General features: G+C 42.8%; 1 protein-coding gene across 1 annotated transcript in view; it reads left to right on the top strand.

Annotated features, from left to right (window-relative positions):
• MLPH (melanophilin) overlaps positions 1-17,316 on the top strand; it is a 103,676-nt gene that overhangs the window by 14,354 nt on the left and 72,006 nt on the right. Inside the window, exon 2 of the mRNA XM_060232163.1 lies at positions 5,054-5,181. Coding sequence (XP_060088146.1) covers positions 5,072-5,181 — 110 coding nt within the window. The 5' untranslated portion in view covers positions 5,054-5,071. The remainder of the gene's footprint in view (positions 1-5,053; positions 5,182-17,316) is intronic.

Genomic DNA, 17,316 nt, shown 5'->3' with positions numbered 1-17,316 from the left:
CCATCCAGTATGTTATCTGAATTTCCTTCAGTCATTTTCTGGGGCACCTCCCCTATGAGGAAAGACAAAACATTCCTCCATTCCGGCCTCCCAGTTGGAAAGGGGAAGAGGTTCTGACACCCTCATTCTTGCTCTTTCCTTCCAGGAGCTCAGTCCCTCCTTCCCTTCTTCTCTGGCTGGGTGGGGTGCCTTTCCTTTTCTGGTAGGGTTGCCAGCCTCCAGGTGGAGCCTGGAGACCTCCCACTTTTACAACGGATCTTTAGCTGGCAAAGATCAGCTTCCCTGGAGAAAATGGCTGCTTTGAATGGTGGATTCTATGGCATTGTACTGTGCTGAGGCCTCTCCCCTCCCCAAACCCACCCCTCTCCTGGATCTACCCCCAAAGTCTTCAGGTATTTCCCAGCACAGACCTAGCAACCCTATTTCATGGGGTTCCTGGCCTGTATTCATTCCTGCCCATTGTGCTCCATGTGGTAGGCTATAAAAGGCTGCCTCTTCCCTTCTCTTGTCCTGACTTTCTCCAAGTCCAGGCTAAGCCTTGTCTTCGGACCACAGCCCTCCCCGCTGCTGCTGGGCCCCCCTCTGCTCCCTCTCCTGGCCTTCCTCACATGGGTGAGCCAGGCCCCTGGCTGTCCTGAGCCAGTGTGTTACAGAAAGAGAAAGGCTGCCTTGCTTCCTTTTTCAAAATCGTTCAGTTTAGTGGGATATGTGGGGGGTGTGTGTGTGTGTATTATTGTGGCTAATCTCAGAAAGCGGGAAAAACTGGCAGTCGGGCATTTTGTAGTCCCTCAGAGGCAAGTAACAGTAATACAGCAGAAGTATACATTCGTTAACCCAGGAAAGCAAGCCACTTTGTAGAAGGGGCTCAGGAAGGCGTTTGTTAGTTGATTTGAATAGTAGTGCCAGTCTGTACGTTAACATTTCAGCAAGCTGGCAGGCAGTAATTTGTTTCCACCTGCTGAAAGATGGGCAGCGAGACATTATGGGCATTTGGGAGCCTCATCGACGGCAGGCAGAAAATGGAAAGGGAGGTGTAGACAGAGGTAGGCTTTAAAGGAGGATTGAGAGAATTTACAGAGGGGATTGAGAGAACTTACAGAGGGGCACTAAATATTAAATAAATTTAATATTTATTTATTAAATTTCATTTGTATCCCACCCTCCCCTGACAGGCTCAGGGGGGCTAACAACAGTTAAAACAACATAGCACAAAATAAATTAGCATCAGGTGTTAGAGCTGTTGGAAGATTGGCAGTAGATCAGAGAGGATCTTAACTTAAGCAGGTTATCCATGTTGTAACGTTAGAACATTAAAAAAATTGTTGAACGTTATCTTGGAACCATTTTTCAACAAACCTTTGTGGTTAGAATAAAGTATACTTAAGTAAGCGTTGATGTTAAGGCAGTAGCCCATATTCTTGAAAGACACTGTGATATAGGTTGGGGATTTATTTTCTTCCAGTATGCAGAAATAGGAATTTTAGGCACTGTTAATAAATGCAGAACTACTTTAGAATTTACAAGCTCTACTTTGCTTTTCAAATATCCCAAAAGAGTTATTTTGGGATCAATGTTCCTTCTGAGCTTAGGATCAGTGTTCCCTCTGAGCAAAAATTCTACTTTGTGAGCTACTGCATAAATTTGTTTGCTCTGGAGCCATTTTTCCTGAGCTAAGACAAAATGTGTGAGCTGAAGGCTAAGAAACTGTGAGCTACCTCACACTAACTCAGCTTACAAGGAACACTGCTAGGGATTAAGCCGTGTCAGAACAGAATTAAATGGTTCATTGGGGGGAAATTTGTACATATATCCCTATGGTTGCCAGCCTCCAGGTCCCTGTGAAAGAACCATTCACACTGTTTTCTTAAAAGTACTTTCACATCTAATAGCTTGAAACAAAACTGATAATATTCCAAAAATACAGACTTTCGAAACACAGAATACAAAATGGGAGGTCGGACATCACAATAGCTCCAGTTACAGTTCAAAAAATGGACAACACAAATATCTTCCTTCCTCTTCCTTAGGTGAATGTAGGTAGCTCCCATAATGTAGCAAAAAACTTCCAAAAGGACACCAGCCCCTGTCTCTGTCCTCTCTCAAGTGCAGTTCACAAACTTTTCTTCATGTACCTGATAGTTAAATGGGCATTTCTGGAACATTTCCAACCGTGTTTTCGCCAAAAGATTCCTCTTAGGTTTGTATTCAAGGCAAGGCTTTTTTCAGATCCAAACTTCAACTCTTACATTTTCAATAGATTTCAGAAATGCAATTTCAGCTGACTTGGCATTGGGGGTGTGGCCTGATATGCAAATGAGTTCCTGTTGAGCTTTTCCCACAAAAAAAGCCCTGGGTATATCAATTTTGGAATGCCTTCCCTCGGGGGATCATCTGGCATCAGATTTATCATCCTAGTTGTCACCAAAAAGACCATGTCAGGGGATGCAGATATGAATGTCTTCTTTACATGAGATAATGTCATCTCAAGTCTGTGGAAGGGGAGTCTGGGGCAGAAAACTCGAACTGGGAGGGGCTGAGAAAGTGTGCACTACTGCATGGTGTAGAGTGGTTAAGAGCAGTGGACTCTAATCTGGAGAACAGAGTTTGATTCCCCACTCCTCCACATGAAGCTTGCTGGGTGATCTTGGGCCAGTCACAGTTTTCTCAGCCCCACCTACCTCACAAAGAGTTTGTTCTGGGGAGAGGATGGCAATTATGTTCTTCTTCTACCATTTCTTTTGACTAGCAGAAATTAGTTAGCTGGGGAGGCTTCTTGTGTGTAGAGGTTGACCTAATGCAACTGACTGGGACCCCTCACGAGATAACTTAAATGACTAATGATGGAACATGCTTGGGCTCTGGTGGATTCGGATTACTAATATCTGCCATTGATGGGCCAGGAGATGAGTTCATCCTGCGTTGATTAAGCATGTGATTAGGTTTCCAGAGAAGTCTTCATTGTAATGGATGTTCCTAAGCAGCCTGGCGTGTTTAGTTTAGGGGTGTCAAACTCATTTGTTATGAGGGCCGAATCTGACATAAATGAGACCTTGTTGGGCCGAGCTCATTTGCATGTTACCTATTTAAGATTAGGGAGCAAGATATAAATTTTATAAAGCACACAGACAAACACAATTAAAGATTTTTTTTTAAAAAAACCCTTAAAATAAAACATGCTTAAAACATTAGCACTCGGTCTTTGCATCTCTCCTATGGAATCCAGGGAAATGAACAGAGGAAGCTCTGGTAACTCAAAAGTAGAATTTTTGCTCAGAAGTCTCCACAGATTAGAGGGAGTAGACCTTTCTTCATCACTGCTAGATGTATTGCTTGGTATTAATAAATTAATATTTGGAGTGTCTGTATGTTCTCACTTATATAAAACCTTGCCAGATAATTCTACAGGTAAATCCAGGCATCCAATATTACTTCCAGAGGTAAATTTATAAATAAATATTATGCACTCTTGTCGGATCCTGATACTTAGATGCAGTTTTAATATCCAATATCCACTAATGCTATAAATCTTACTAAAATATCCTATTGGTTTATATCTATATATTCACATTGATCAGTATTAATTAACTGATATTTATACAAATTTATGTAAAAGGTCACAGCACATCAGGATGTGTCATCATTATTGCTATGTCATCTGTATAGGACATGATTTTACTTTTTGTTAAGCCAAATTTGAGTCCTGATATATTTGTTTCTTCTAATGGTGGTTGCAAACAGTCCTTTAACAAAGGACATCGCTGTTATATCCCTCTATAAAGGGGGAATCTATTGAAAAGATGTTCATTAATAAAAACCTGAGCTATGGATCTATAATAAATTATAGAGACCCATTTAAATTTCCCACCTTGATCAAAGTGAGGTAATAGTTGTTAAATATGGCCACTCCACAAGGTCAAATGCTTTCTCTGTATCACAAAAAAGTAATAAATTCTCTTGCTTTAGTTTCTTTGCTAGTGTCAGCCTGTGTTACATTGAAGTCACATTTGCTTTCTGAATTGATTATTTGTTGCTTACTAACCTGAATGCGTAATAACTTTTATAATACTAACCCAAGTGCCTGCTTAGTAATGAAAGGGAGGGGGAGATTGAAGGTTGAATGTTGCTAAGGTGCCAAAGGCCAGCCAAGCCTTTGAAGTGCAAAATACTCGGCTAGTTTCCCAGGCGCCTCCTGAAGCCGAGCAAGGACATCACCAGGAGGGGGATGTATCCATCTAACATGAAAGATAAGCGGGCCTGTGAAAGTGTTACTTGCAGAGACAGACTGTAGTTTTATTATGAGAAGTAGTTTAAAGCCTCAATCCTTTGAAGTGTATGCATAAATGCCAATGGTTCAAGCTATGTGTTATCAGTTCCAATGCATTCATGTAGAGAGTAACATTGTAGTTATCAATAAAGACAACTTAGTTTTTTTATCAAAGACAAGTCTGATCATTTTGAAACTTCAATGAACGCTTTGCTGACAGCTAGGTTGATTATACTGTGTTTTTAAATGTTTGGAACATTTTTTTATCCCTTATCAGTCCCATATACCTAACATTTAACTGGCTGTCACAGTACAGCCCTTGAGTGTCACCAGGGTTTTTTTAAAGAAAAAACCCAGCAGGAACTCATTTGCATATTACACCATGCCCCCTGACATCACCATTGTTTCACACAGGGCTTTTTTGGTAGAAAAAGCCTAGCAGGAACTCATTTGCATATTACACCACACTCCCTGACATCACCATTGTTTCACATAGGACTTTTTGTAAAGAAAGCCGAGCAAGAACTTATTTGCATATTAGGCCACACCTCCTGATGCCAAGCCAGCCAGAAGTGCGTGACATAGCTTTAAGAATATGGGAATATTGTGTGTAATGTATGCTGTACAGATGGCTGACAGTGGGCCTTGCATTCTGGATGTTGTGGACACGTAAAGAATCTGGAAGGCTTCCTGGGAAAGACCCAATCTTTACCTTGGACATTGAAACAAAGGGTTTTGTAGTAACACCTCTGATTATGACTTATTTGATTTTTGTTGCTTATTTCTCAGGTGCTTTGCTTCCTAAAGATGGGAAGGAAACTGGATCTCTCCAAACTGACAGATGAAGAAGCCAAACATGTTTGGGAAGTGATTCACCGGGACTTTGACCTACGCAAAAAAGAGGAAGAACGTTTGGAGTAAGTACCTAGTAATCAGAATTTGGCTCTTCTCAGAAAGTATATAGAGAGTATGGAGGTGTGAGGTGTCTTCCGTACTTAACAGTTCGTAATCTGTTCCCACCTACCATTGAACAACTCACTCTAAATGCATTAAAATTAGCCACTGAAAAGGTCATGGGGTATAATCTACACTGTATGTTATCACCACAACATTTGTTGTCTTTTTGTAATACCGTAGTTTTATTGAAACTAACAGTCTATTGAATTTTTTATTAGGCAGATTCATTTACTCCACAGATAGCTGTCATATTAAATCTTTCAGAACATACCTGCACCCAGCTGTGTGGTTCCAGGTAACTGGAGGAAGAGGCAGCTTTCATCCCTTCAGACCATTTTCTGGGCGCTGTTTAGCAACACAGTCGTTGTGTTTAGACACTTGCAGTTCTGAGAACATTTCCCTTGGGAGTAAGGTCCATTGAATAAAACATGACTTAATTCTGAGTAGACAGCTTATGATTGTTCTCTTGTAGAGTATGCTGAAATAGGCCTCTTCAGAAGTAAGTCCCATTTGATTCAGTGGTACATACTCCCAGGAATCAGAATTTTATTTTTCTTGGTACAGAATTTGTGGGCATTTGGGAATATAATGGATCCTTGTAGGTGCATCTCTGCCAGAGTTGGCACTGGAATGAATTATCGATTCATCACAACTGCCACAAAATGTCTGGAACACTGGAAAAGTGGAATGAAACTGTTAGTCAGGGTGACAGCTAACTGCTTTCCCCCCAGACGGTTAAGAACTGATCCACATGATGGGGTTTGAGGCTTTTACCAGACAGAACAAGCTGCCTACATTTTCAAAAAACAATTAAGCGTTATCTTGAATTACGACAAGGATATGAAGGGGTGAGGGGAGGAAACACATTCCTTGGGTAGAGAAGTGGGGAAAGTAATTTGTTCCTGTTAAAGGAATTATTTATTTTGAGGGATGAGGCAGAAAGTGAATCATCAAAAATGGGAGGCTCCTTCAAAGAGTACATTAATGGCTTTATGGTATCCATAATTAGAAGAAAAACATTTTCCTATGTTCGTGGTGAGCAAATTGTACCATGAGTGGTTCAGCAGGAGATACCTTTTCAGCACAGAATTGGGCCGTAACAATCTCCTCAGGTTTAACCACTTTTAACTTGAAGAGAACGTACCATTCACACTGCGTGTTCCTCTTATTCTAGATCCATTCACACTAACTGTCTAGGCTTGAGCCTGGATTTTCTTGAAAGGCAGCAATTAACTGTAGAACTGTTCCAGTGGCTGGGAGCCATTTTGGCCATCAGTAAATCCAGCTGCCTCCTTTTCTCCATGAAAGCTTTTCCAGACTCTTTCTCCATCCCAGAAAGCTTTTATCAGACATTCTGCTCGAGGCTATAGCCTTTGGCAGCAGAACCCTCTTGTGATGCTTGTAAAACTTGCTCCCTTTCCACTTCAGGCTTTCTTCAGCACCCCTCGCCTTCCTTGGCCTCTGCCTTTCTTTTTCCTCTTGATCTGGTCTCTCTCCCACATTGCTGTGTCACTGGCAGCTTGTTTCCATTGTAGCCTCTGGCTTTCCCGTCCCACTCATGATCTGACACTCTGGAATTCCACCTGTCTGGGGGAGGAATTAATCAGCCTTATCTATTAATGGTGTTTTCTTTATGCGTTGATCCTGACATTCATGAATCTCTCATGCCAGGTAGTGTGTGTGTTTGTGTGTGTGTAAAGTGCCATCAAGTCGCAACTGACTTATAGTGACCCCAGCAAGGGGCTTTCAAGGCAAGTGAGGAGCAGAGGTGGTTGACCATTGCCTTCCTCTGCAGAGTCTTCCTTGGTCATCTTCCTTCCAAGTACTGTGACCCTACTTAGCTTCTTAGATCTGACAATATCAGGGTCTATACCATGCTGCCTTCCCTCCCATGTCAAGAATCACCAATACCCTTATTCTGGAAAAGTTAAGGGAAAGTTTACATTATTGATTCCCCAATGGACATGGTGTAGATTTAGAATGAGGGTGTGGCTCCTGACAGGCAGAGCTTCTGATTGGCCACTGGACACTTGATTGGGTTAAAACAACATTTCAGTGGCAGCTATCTGCACAGTGTTGGTTTTATTCTTTCCCAGTTTTTTTTTTTAAATTACCCTTCATGTCACCTGCACTTGGGTTTCCTGTGTGTGTCTCTGTCTCCTGTGACAGCCATTTTGTGACTGGCTCCACCTTTGGGGGCAGCTATTTTGTGGTTGTGCCACCACACTCTGTCAGAATTCCAAAGGTACCCACAAGTTCAAAAAGGCTGAGGACCCCTGTGAATGTACATTGTTGTATCCTTGACAGCAGCTACATTGGCAAAGCCAACTCCCAAAGTGTGCCATGTTGCCACCTGGGTTATGGCTGCCAAACTCTAGGTGGGTCTAGAGTTCTCCTGAAATTACAACTGATCTCAAGACAATGGAGATCAGTTCCCTTGGAGAACTTGGCATCTTCAGAGGGTGGACTCTGTGGCATAGCATTATTCTAAGTGAAATCCCTTCCCAAATTCTCTCCACCACAGAAACCACCCCCAAACCTCCAGGAATTTCCAAAGCCAGACTTGACAGCATGATGCCAGATGCTTTCTCATTCACACACATTGATTTGATTCCCTTCAAAGTCATTTGCCATCCTATAGTCATATGAAGAAAAGTGACACTAGGACTTTTGTATTCTTGGTGCTTGGGGAGGGGGCAACAGTTGGAGGGTTTCTAGTGTTCTGGCTCCACTGGTGGACCTCCTGATGGCACCTGATGTTATGGTCACTAAGTGACAGAGTGGTGGACTGGATGGGCCATTGGCCTGATCCGAGATGGCTTCTCTTATGTTCTTATCTGTGCAGACAGCACCTCAGCAGCTCCTGTGATGTTCTGTGAAGTTCTGACAGGATGGCCCAAAGAAAGGCAAGAAAAGAACATTATAAAACCAATTTAAAGCCAAAAGTAAAATTCATATATAGAAAGGCAGCTTTCTGACAAGAAGTGGGAGCAAAAATGTTCCAAGGGTGAATCTAGCTCCAAATACTGGACCAGTGAAGAAGCAGAAAATCTCTTGTAGGATTTGCTGGAATTTTGAATCACAGCCTGAATGTAGTCGACTATGATTAACTGTGACAGGGATTAGTTGTGGTTTTTTCTGCTCATTGGCTCTGAAAACACTCTGTACTGATTCACCAGATAAAGGGAAGGCTTTTCCTTGTGACTTAAGAAACTAGCCGCTCTCAACAATGCCAGTGCTTTGATCATATAATTGTAGGGGAACAAAAATCTGAAGACATTTTGAGCTGCGCAAGGCAGTATTCTACCAGCTAATCTACACTGGGAAAACAAAAGTAAATAGACAGTTTGACATTTAGAGCTGCCCAGTTTCCGCCTGCTGTGAGAATTTCTGGGTGCTTCTGTATGCCTGAGACGGTGGCAGATTTTTTGCAGATTGTAGGGCCCAGTTAGATGTCACATGATGGTGGGAGCTGCACTGATCCAAGTCATGTCTTGCCCTCATTTAATGTACAAATCTGGACTCAACTTTTTACACTGAATGGGACATAAGATTGGGGGAGACCCATGGATGTGTGCACATGTGCATACACGCGCACACACACTATTGTAGGTTGCTTTCCAGGAAGACCGAGGGTTGGCAACTGATGAGAGACTAAGAGGCAAGAACATGGGGGGGGCACCACTGAAGTGACAGGGTGACATGATGTCATGCTGCTCTAAGATTCGGCAGAAACTGTGATTTTACTACAGAGTTTCTGTTGAATCCTAGAGCAGTGTGATGTCACTTTTGGGTCATGACATCGCAATATTGCTGCAACAGCTATTTTAAAATTATATTTACTCTTGCCGGCCTACTAGGCTGGGGCAGGAGTGGGCAGCTTGCGGTAGGAGGCCTCCCATTACAGGAGCAGACCTGGCAAACCTAGGTGAATGCAAAGCAAGGGGTCTGGGGAGATACTTTTCTCCTCACCTTTCAGCCCCTCCTTAATGTGCAAATTTAGTTGTAAGGACTGCTTGTTTCATCTGCCGTGTGTTCAGTACCCTCTCCTACCTGCCTTATGTTTTAATAGCTGAGTTTATGTTTTTAATGTATGTGTTTTACTTTTGGCTTCAAATTGGTTTTATGATTGTTTTATAATGTTTTTTATTTTAACTGATAGCTGCCTTGGTAGCTCTGATTAGACAGAAAGGTGGGATATAAATTCTGTAATTAAATAATGATAATAATAAAAGTAGAAGCAGTGGTAATACGAAACAAACAGCTGCCAACGTATATAAAAAAACTGGGCTTGTGGAGTGCAGGGTTCATGTTCTCAAACTCTGGTTTCACCCTCTTGTAAGCTATCAGGGACTGTATCACCATGAAACTGAAGAGTATCCAGGGAGGATACTGTTCATTAGCATTTGAGGAAATAAGCCAGTTTGGTGTAATGGTTAAGTGTGTGGACTCTTATCTGGGAGAACCAAGTTTGATTCCCCACTCCTCCACTTGCACCTGCTGGAATGGCCTTGGGTCAGCCATAGCTCTCGTAGGAGTTATCCTTGAAAGGGCAGATGCTGTAAGAGCTCTCTCAGCCCACCTACCTCACAGGTTGTCTGTTGTGGGGGGGAGGTACAAGGAGATTGTGACCATTCTGAGATTCAGCGTATAGGGCGGGATATAAATCCAATATCATCTTCTTCTTCTCTTCTGATTCTTATTAACTGGCCAACCAGGACTTCTTTAATTTCAAAGTAGTTTTCAGTCCCATAATTCCTCTTGGCCTCAGTCTAGAGTTGGGGTCCCCAACCATTTTGAGCCTATGTGCATCTTTGGAACTTTAACACAAGGTGGTAGGCACAATCACAAAATGGCTGCCGTGGGAGGTAGAGTCAGCCACAAAATGTCAATCATGGAAGGTGGAGCCACACAAAAAGGAAGCCCAAGAGCACAAGACAAGAGTTGTAATTTTAAAAAAATATACCAGAAAGAGGAGTGAGGGGATAAAACACCTAAGGTGGTAGTTGTCCCCAAAACTAAGTTATTTTAAGATGTACAACCAATCAGATCTCCAATAGCCAGTAAGGAGCTCCACCTGGCTCCAACCACATTCTAAAACCACTTGACAAGTGCCTGAAAAGGTCTCAGCAGTTACCTCGGTGCCTACAAGCACCATTTTGGGGTTCTCAAGTCTGTCTGGGCCCTGCTTCAGCTGTAACTCCAGGGCCTTGATACAGTTTAAAAAAAAACCAAACAAGTAATCTATATGGGGTTGTATATGTTAAAGTTCCTACAGTTGAAAATCAGATTGGATAAAAGATTGGACTGCCTGAATCCATATGTAATTGTCCTCCATAACTTCTCAGGTTAAATGCCTAACCCAGGTCTAAAATTTCCAGAACAGTCAGTTCTCTTCAGTTCTTACTGGCCAAGTCCCTAGCTTAAGACACTAGCTTCCCATTCCTGCACCATTTCTGTGGGGTATTATTAGTGAACGAACCACAGGAGACATGTTAATTACTCTGCATGTGGAAAAAGGTCCAGCCCTGCCTACATGTAAAATACGCCCTCAGGGAGCCCATCCTACAAACCAAACATTATACACGTTAATCATATCCCCAAAAACAAACAGATGATGAGGTGTATTCCTAGCTGCCCCGACAGCAAACAGAAACCTATCGGATAACCTGGCAAATCTTTTGCTAGCTGAATCCAGCATTAAAACATTCGCTCTGATTAGAGGCTAATTGGAATGTGTGTGTGTGTGTGTGTGTGTTTACCACATGTCAGAGTGCTGCTTGGGTTGCAGTTTGTACATTCATTTTCTACCATGGTCACTGAGAGGCTGGGATCTTGATCTTTAAAGCTGGAGGCTAGAATGAGCAGTCTCAGTCCTAGTCATCTGCAAGAGTCACTTGATTGTCAGGAAAAGCGCACACACACACACTTGTTTCTCCATCAGTTGCTAGCCTTTTTCTTTATCAATCTGCAGTGGAAAGTGCTCTTGAGTCACAGCTGATTTATGGCAATCCCCAGGGCTTTTTTGTATATTAGGCCACACTCCTTTGCATATTAGGCCACATCCCTCTTATGTAGCCAGTCCTCCCAAGAGCTTACAGGACCTATGGTAAGCTCTTGGAGGATTGGCTACATCAGGGATGTGTGGCCTAATATGCAAAGTAGTTCCTGTTACAAAAAAAGCTCTGGCAACCCCATAGGTTTTCAAAGCAAGAAACCTTCAGAGGTGGTTCGCAGTTGCTTGCCTCTGCATCATGACCCTGGTATTCCTTGGTGACCTCTTGTCCAGTACTAACAAGGGCTGACCCTGCTTAGCTCCCGAGATCTGTTGAGATTGGGCTAGCCTGAGCCATCCAGGTCAAGGCATTTATCAATCTACATTGCTTTATTGTCTTAATCAGGGGTGGAATTCTAGTAGGAGCTCCTTTGCATATTAGGCCAGACACCCCTGATGTAGCCAGTCCTCCAAGCCCTTACATAAAAGAGCCTTGTAAGCTCTTGGAGGATTGGCTACATCATGGGGGGGGTGTGGCCTAATGTGCAAAGGAGCTTCTGCTAGAATTTCACCCCTGTGAATAGTTAATATAAATATGATAGAGAGTGAAGGCTTTGGATTATATCACTGTTACTTCATTAAGGTCTTCATTGGTTTTATACAATTTCATAGAGTTGGAAAGGGCTATACAGACCATCTAATCCAACTCTCTGCTGCATGCAGGATCAGCCTAAAGCATCTCCAACAAATAATCATCTGCGGGGGAGGTTCCTCCCCTCCAGGGCTCCAGGTTAGGAAATTCTTGGATACTGGGGGGCTGGAGGCTGGGGAGAACAAGGCTTAGGCAGCAGCATAATGCCATAGAGTTCACCCTCCAAAGCAGTCAGTTTCTCCAGGGGAGCTGATCTCTGTCTGCTGGAGGTCATCTGGAGATCCCAGCTGGAAACTGGCAACCCTATCCCCACACATTTGTGATTGCTGATATTTGGAGGTAGCCCTTTCACCTTAGCTATCATCAGATGCTATTGTTTGTGTACACCGATTGTGCATCGGGGGGAGCAATGCATGAAGAGGAAGTTCTCTCCTGAACATCCACATGTTCAACAGGTCTGAGTAGAACAAGTATTGGCTCTTCAACACGGTCTTGAATGCTACAGACATAATATCCCTGTGTGTACAGAGCATCTGTATGGATAAGTTCTCTTTAGACCTTTGGATTTACAGGAGTACATCTATGGTTGTCCTGTCCGGCGCTCCATTAGGTTCAGAGTGCCTTTTAGGTGTGATCAATGCACTGAATCATATCAGTTTTTATTGATCTCCCAAGATGCACAGTAGGATATTTACTCAATGTGTTCCGTTACATCAGGTAGGGAAATTCATGCTGGATTCTACTGTAATCATGTATTGTGGTGAAAGAAATGTGAATTCCTCCTCTCTCTCAAGCTAGCTACTGCAGCAAATACAAAACAAAGAAGGGGGAAAAGGGCAATAAAGGGCAATCAACACAAAAGAGTCACAGAATAAACATCAGGTGTTTGACAGCCTCAAGACATGCACACCAGATGTTTGAGAGCAGGCAGGCAGGCATACAGGAAGGAAGATAGATGGGGGAGGAAGGTGGAAAGAAAGCAACTTTAACTTTAAATGCATTCTCCAAGCCTCCGGCTGGCTTGGCTTGCAGAAACGATTTAGAGAGAAATGCCTTCTCCAAGCTGGCTGATGGGGTGGTGGGGGCTTCGAGAGCCACACGGTATGTGTGAAAGAGCCACAGTTTCGCCACCTCTGGCCTAGAGTATTCTAAAACTACACATCCCATGATTCTTTGGCACTTAAATGTAAAAAACTATTTTCCCTACTTCGTTGCCTTTTCACCGGGTAGCACAGTGGTCACCATTACAAAACCTCAAAGTGTTTTTGAAACAGCTCTTCTTATGGCAGAATGTTAGACAGAGATTTCTAGGTTCCATGCCAGGAACAGGAACAAGGTCGTCTTTTTAGCTTTCCTTCATAATGCTTGGGGCTCTTTAGCTTGGAGAAACATCGACTGCGGGGTGACATGATAGAGGTTTACAAGATTATGCATGGGATGGAGAAAGTAGAGAAAGAAGTACTTTTCTCCCTTTCTCACAATACAAGAACTCGTGGGCATTCAATGAAATTGCTGAGCAGTCAGGTTAAAACGGATAAAAGGAAGTACTTCTTCACCCAAAGGGTGATTAACATGTGGAATTCACAGCCACAGGAGGTGGTGGCGGCTACAAGCATAGCCAGCTTCAAGAGGGGATTGGATAAAAATATGGAGCAGAGGTCCATCAGTGGCTATTAGCCACAGTGTGTGTGTGTGTGTGTGTATTTGGCCACTGTGTGACACAGAGTGTTGGACTGAATGGGCCATTGGCCTGATCCAACATGGCTTCTGTTACGTTCTTATGTTAGGAGGGCAGTCAACTAAAGTGGAAAAAGTTCAGAATCCTACTAACAACAGGCTATGAACCAGATTATCTCCTTTATGGTCACTCAGCTAATTCAAACATTCAGAAATAGTCGATGGTGTGGCTTTTCCTAGAAACATTCTGCAGGGAAATTTGTGAGGAGCATTCACTATCTCAGCTCAGGAAGGGCTGACATATGTTTAATAAGTAAGCTTTGAAATAATAAAGAGCAGAGATTTTAAAGCAAACAAACAAAATAGCGAGTTAACTGAGATTCAGATGAGCCAGTGTAATTTTCAAATAGCATCATTGATTCCAGGGGTTTTTAGTTCAGTTTTACAGTGTTGTATTTAAGAGAAGGTTATATGAGGAATTAAACAACTGCATCTACATGCTTCCTTGGATTAGAGGGAAAATCAGTTGGCATCAATAAAAAAATTATTGTGAAATGGAAAACCATGCTAAAGATGTGTTGAATGCATTCGACTGTTAGCTGTGATGAAGAGGACACTGGCCCATGAAACCTTATGCCATAATAAAACTTGTTAGCCCTCGGTGGGCAGCTGTGTTAGTCTGAAGCAGTAGAACAAATTTTGAATCCAGTGGCTTCACACGAAAGCTCATACCTTGAATAAACTTTTGTTGGTCTTAAAGGTGCAGCTGGACTCAAAATTTGTTACTTTGTTGTGTTTGCTGCATCATGAGTATTATTCTAAATTAAATTATGACAGGGTTAGGGTTAGGGTTTCTCTTTAAAGGAAAAGCAATAATATTGTTGAGAATTTAAGGTTGGGACCTACTTGGAAAATCAGGATTTATTATCAGCCCTGCCTTGGGGGCAAAGCGGTCAAAGGGGAAAATATGTTTCTATTGGCCCAAAGGAATCCAAGAAAAAGGAGTGTCAGTGAAGGAATTATGGGGCAGATAACAGTCTGGTAATCGTCTGATTATAATTTGACAGATACAAGACTTTTTCTTTTGTTGTAAAAAAGTAAATAAGAATGAAGCTTTCTCCCTGCTGTTCAGCTAACTTGTTCAATCAGCCATCATCTATTTGCTAACCACTTTCCACTGTCAGAAGCCCAACTGTTTAAACTTAGCTGACTCTCTGCTTCTCAGGCCACAGTTCCTGTTGGTTGCTGGAGCTTCTCCCCCCCCCCCCCCCGCATTGGCTCCTCTGTTGCTGAGTAGCCCCCCCCCCCCTTCTCTCTATCACAGAGCTGTTTTCACAATGTGGCTAAGGGAAATCCCTGATTAAAATCTCCCCTCTGCGTGGGGACCTTTGGGATTCTGACAACAGCAGCCACAAAATGGCTGCCACAGGAGGTGGAGCCAGCCACAGCTTATTTTCAGTCACACCAGGGTTGTTAGGTGCATTCCTCCTGCTGGCTGGCGAGGGGATTTGGATAGCATTCTAGGGGTGGGCAGGGATGTCAACAATGCGCTGACATCACTTCTGGAAGTGCTGTCATCATCTTGGCAACATCAGGGTGATGCTCTATTTTTTGGGCAAAACTCTATGGTAAAAATGACTACAAAACCATAGAGTTTTGCCTCAAAAGTAGAGCATCCCCCTAACATAAGCAATGTTGCCAGTATTGTGTGGGCATGTCTATTTGGGGGAAGGGTTCCCCCACCATCCGACTGGCTGGTGGCAGGCCAGAGCCACAAAAGCGGGGGATCCCCTGCCCCCACCTGGGGATTGGCAAGTCCAAGTCACACAGTGAATATCCATGTGCTTTGGTGGCAGCTGCCAAAGTAATGTCTTTTTTAATTTTCATAGCCAATCAAATTTCCAGTGGCCGGTCAGAAGTTTTGCTGAACAAAAGCCTAACTTGGCCCCACACACTTTCTAAAAACACTTGATGGGTACCAGAAAAGGTGTCAGTGGGCAACATGGAGACCCTGCCCTCAGTGGCGGACTGGCCAGGGTGTCAGCTTGCCTGATGACAAGTGGGCCCCTGATGAAGTGGGCCCCCTTAAACTTTAGAGACTAGACAATATATTAAAAATGTTAATGACCTTTTAGTAGTTTGAAAATATAATAAACGTTCCCAGGGCTTTTTTTGAGCAGGAACACAGGAAAACAGTTCTGGCTGGCTTGCTGTTCAGTGATGTGGCCTAATATCCAAATGAGTTCCTGCTGGGCTTTTTCTACAAACACCCTGTGCGAAACAATGGTGATGTCAGGGTGTGTGGCCTAATATGCACAGGAGTTCTGCTGGGCTTTTTCTACAAAAAGAGCCCTGGACGTTCTAATATTATTATTGTAATGCAACTAAAATTTATACCGTATTTAGGGTTGCCAGCCTCCGGTATCTACTGTATACTGCCAGTAATATGTACAATATATGTATAACATAATTACTAAAATATATATTAGTAATATTAAGGGAGGGACGGTGGCTCAGTGGTAGAGCATCTGCTTGGTAAGCAGAAGGTCCCAGGTTCAATCCCCGGCATCTCCAACTAAAAAGGGTCCAAGCTGGTAGGAGTGAAAAAACTCAGCTTGAGACCCTGGAGAGCCGCTGCCAGTCTGAGTAGACAATACTTTGATAGACCGAGGGACTGATTCAGTTTAAGGCAGCTTCATATGTTCATGTTCGTATATATACATTTATTTCACAAAAGTTTTAATTGTACCTTTTTTCCACTTATGTATTTTTGAAAATTTTATTTCTTATAAAAAATTAAATGATAGCTTTATAGTTGTAGTTGGGCCCTTGTCTCCTGGCAGCCCATATTTTTTGACCCAGTCCACCACTGCCTGCACTAGATGGTTTTGGACCAGCCCCTCTCTTTCAGCTTTGACCCTCCTTCGTCTGCATCATGAGCAGGGCTTTTTTGTAGCAGGAACTCCTTTGCATATTAGGCCACAAACCCTGCTGTAGCCAATCCTCCTGGAGCTCACAGTAGGCTCTGCACTAAGCTCCTGGAGGATTGGCTACATTAGGGGTGTGTGGCCTAATATGCAAAGGGTTCCTGCTACAAAAATCTACAGTACAGAGCTGCTGAATGCCTAACAAGATGGTGTATGTGAAGCACTCAAGTGCCATGTAGATGCTAAGAGGGTTGCTCTTACAGGAATTGGTCATGAAGAACAGATTCCCAAACCTCCCTTGGAGAGTGTTCTCTTCTTGTTTTGAGAACTGTGGTTTTGGAATATAGGCCTGAATATAATTATGCATTAAGGGCTGCCCTGGAACCCCCATAATCTTTTTTCCCCTCAACAATGAGTATGGGTTTTGATAGAATTCCATAATGGTTTGCCAGTAATATATGACTTTCCATTCCCACCCATGTTCACCATGGATGCCTGAGGAATTGAAAAACCAAATGTACAAATCCTGCCTGAGTCAGGTTTTCTCAATGGCTTCTATTACTCCAATCTGGAATTTTTTCTCTCATGATCTACCAAAAGCCCAACCCCAACAGTCATCTAGAAAAAATACAAAATTCTGTCTGTGTATTTTTTATTTTTTTTTACATTTGGTGTAGCATTCAGTGGTCAGGAAGATAAATATTAGCCTTGAGAAATTATGGTGTGAGTGAATTATATTTGTAAAGAAATTACTATGGAGATACAATGTTCATAGGAGAGAAAAATAGGGCTGCTTGTTTTAAACAGGCATAATGACAAGACATGATTTCAGGCACAAAGTCAT

Source organism: Heteronotia binoei, chromosome 1, assembly GCF_032191835.1.
Source record: "Heteronotia binoei isolate CCM8104 ecotype False Entrance Well chromosome 1, APGP_CSIRO_Hbin_v1, whole genome shotgun sequence".
Classification (NCBI taxonomy): domain Eukaryota; kingdom Metazoa; phylum Chordata; class Lepidosauria; order Squamata; family Gekkonidae; genus Heteronotia; species Heteronotia binoei.
The sequence above is the reverse complement of the archived record's forward strand: the minus strand, read 5'-3'. Positions and strand labels throughout refer to the sequence as shown.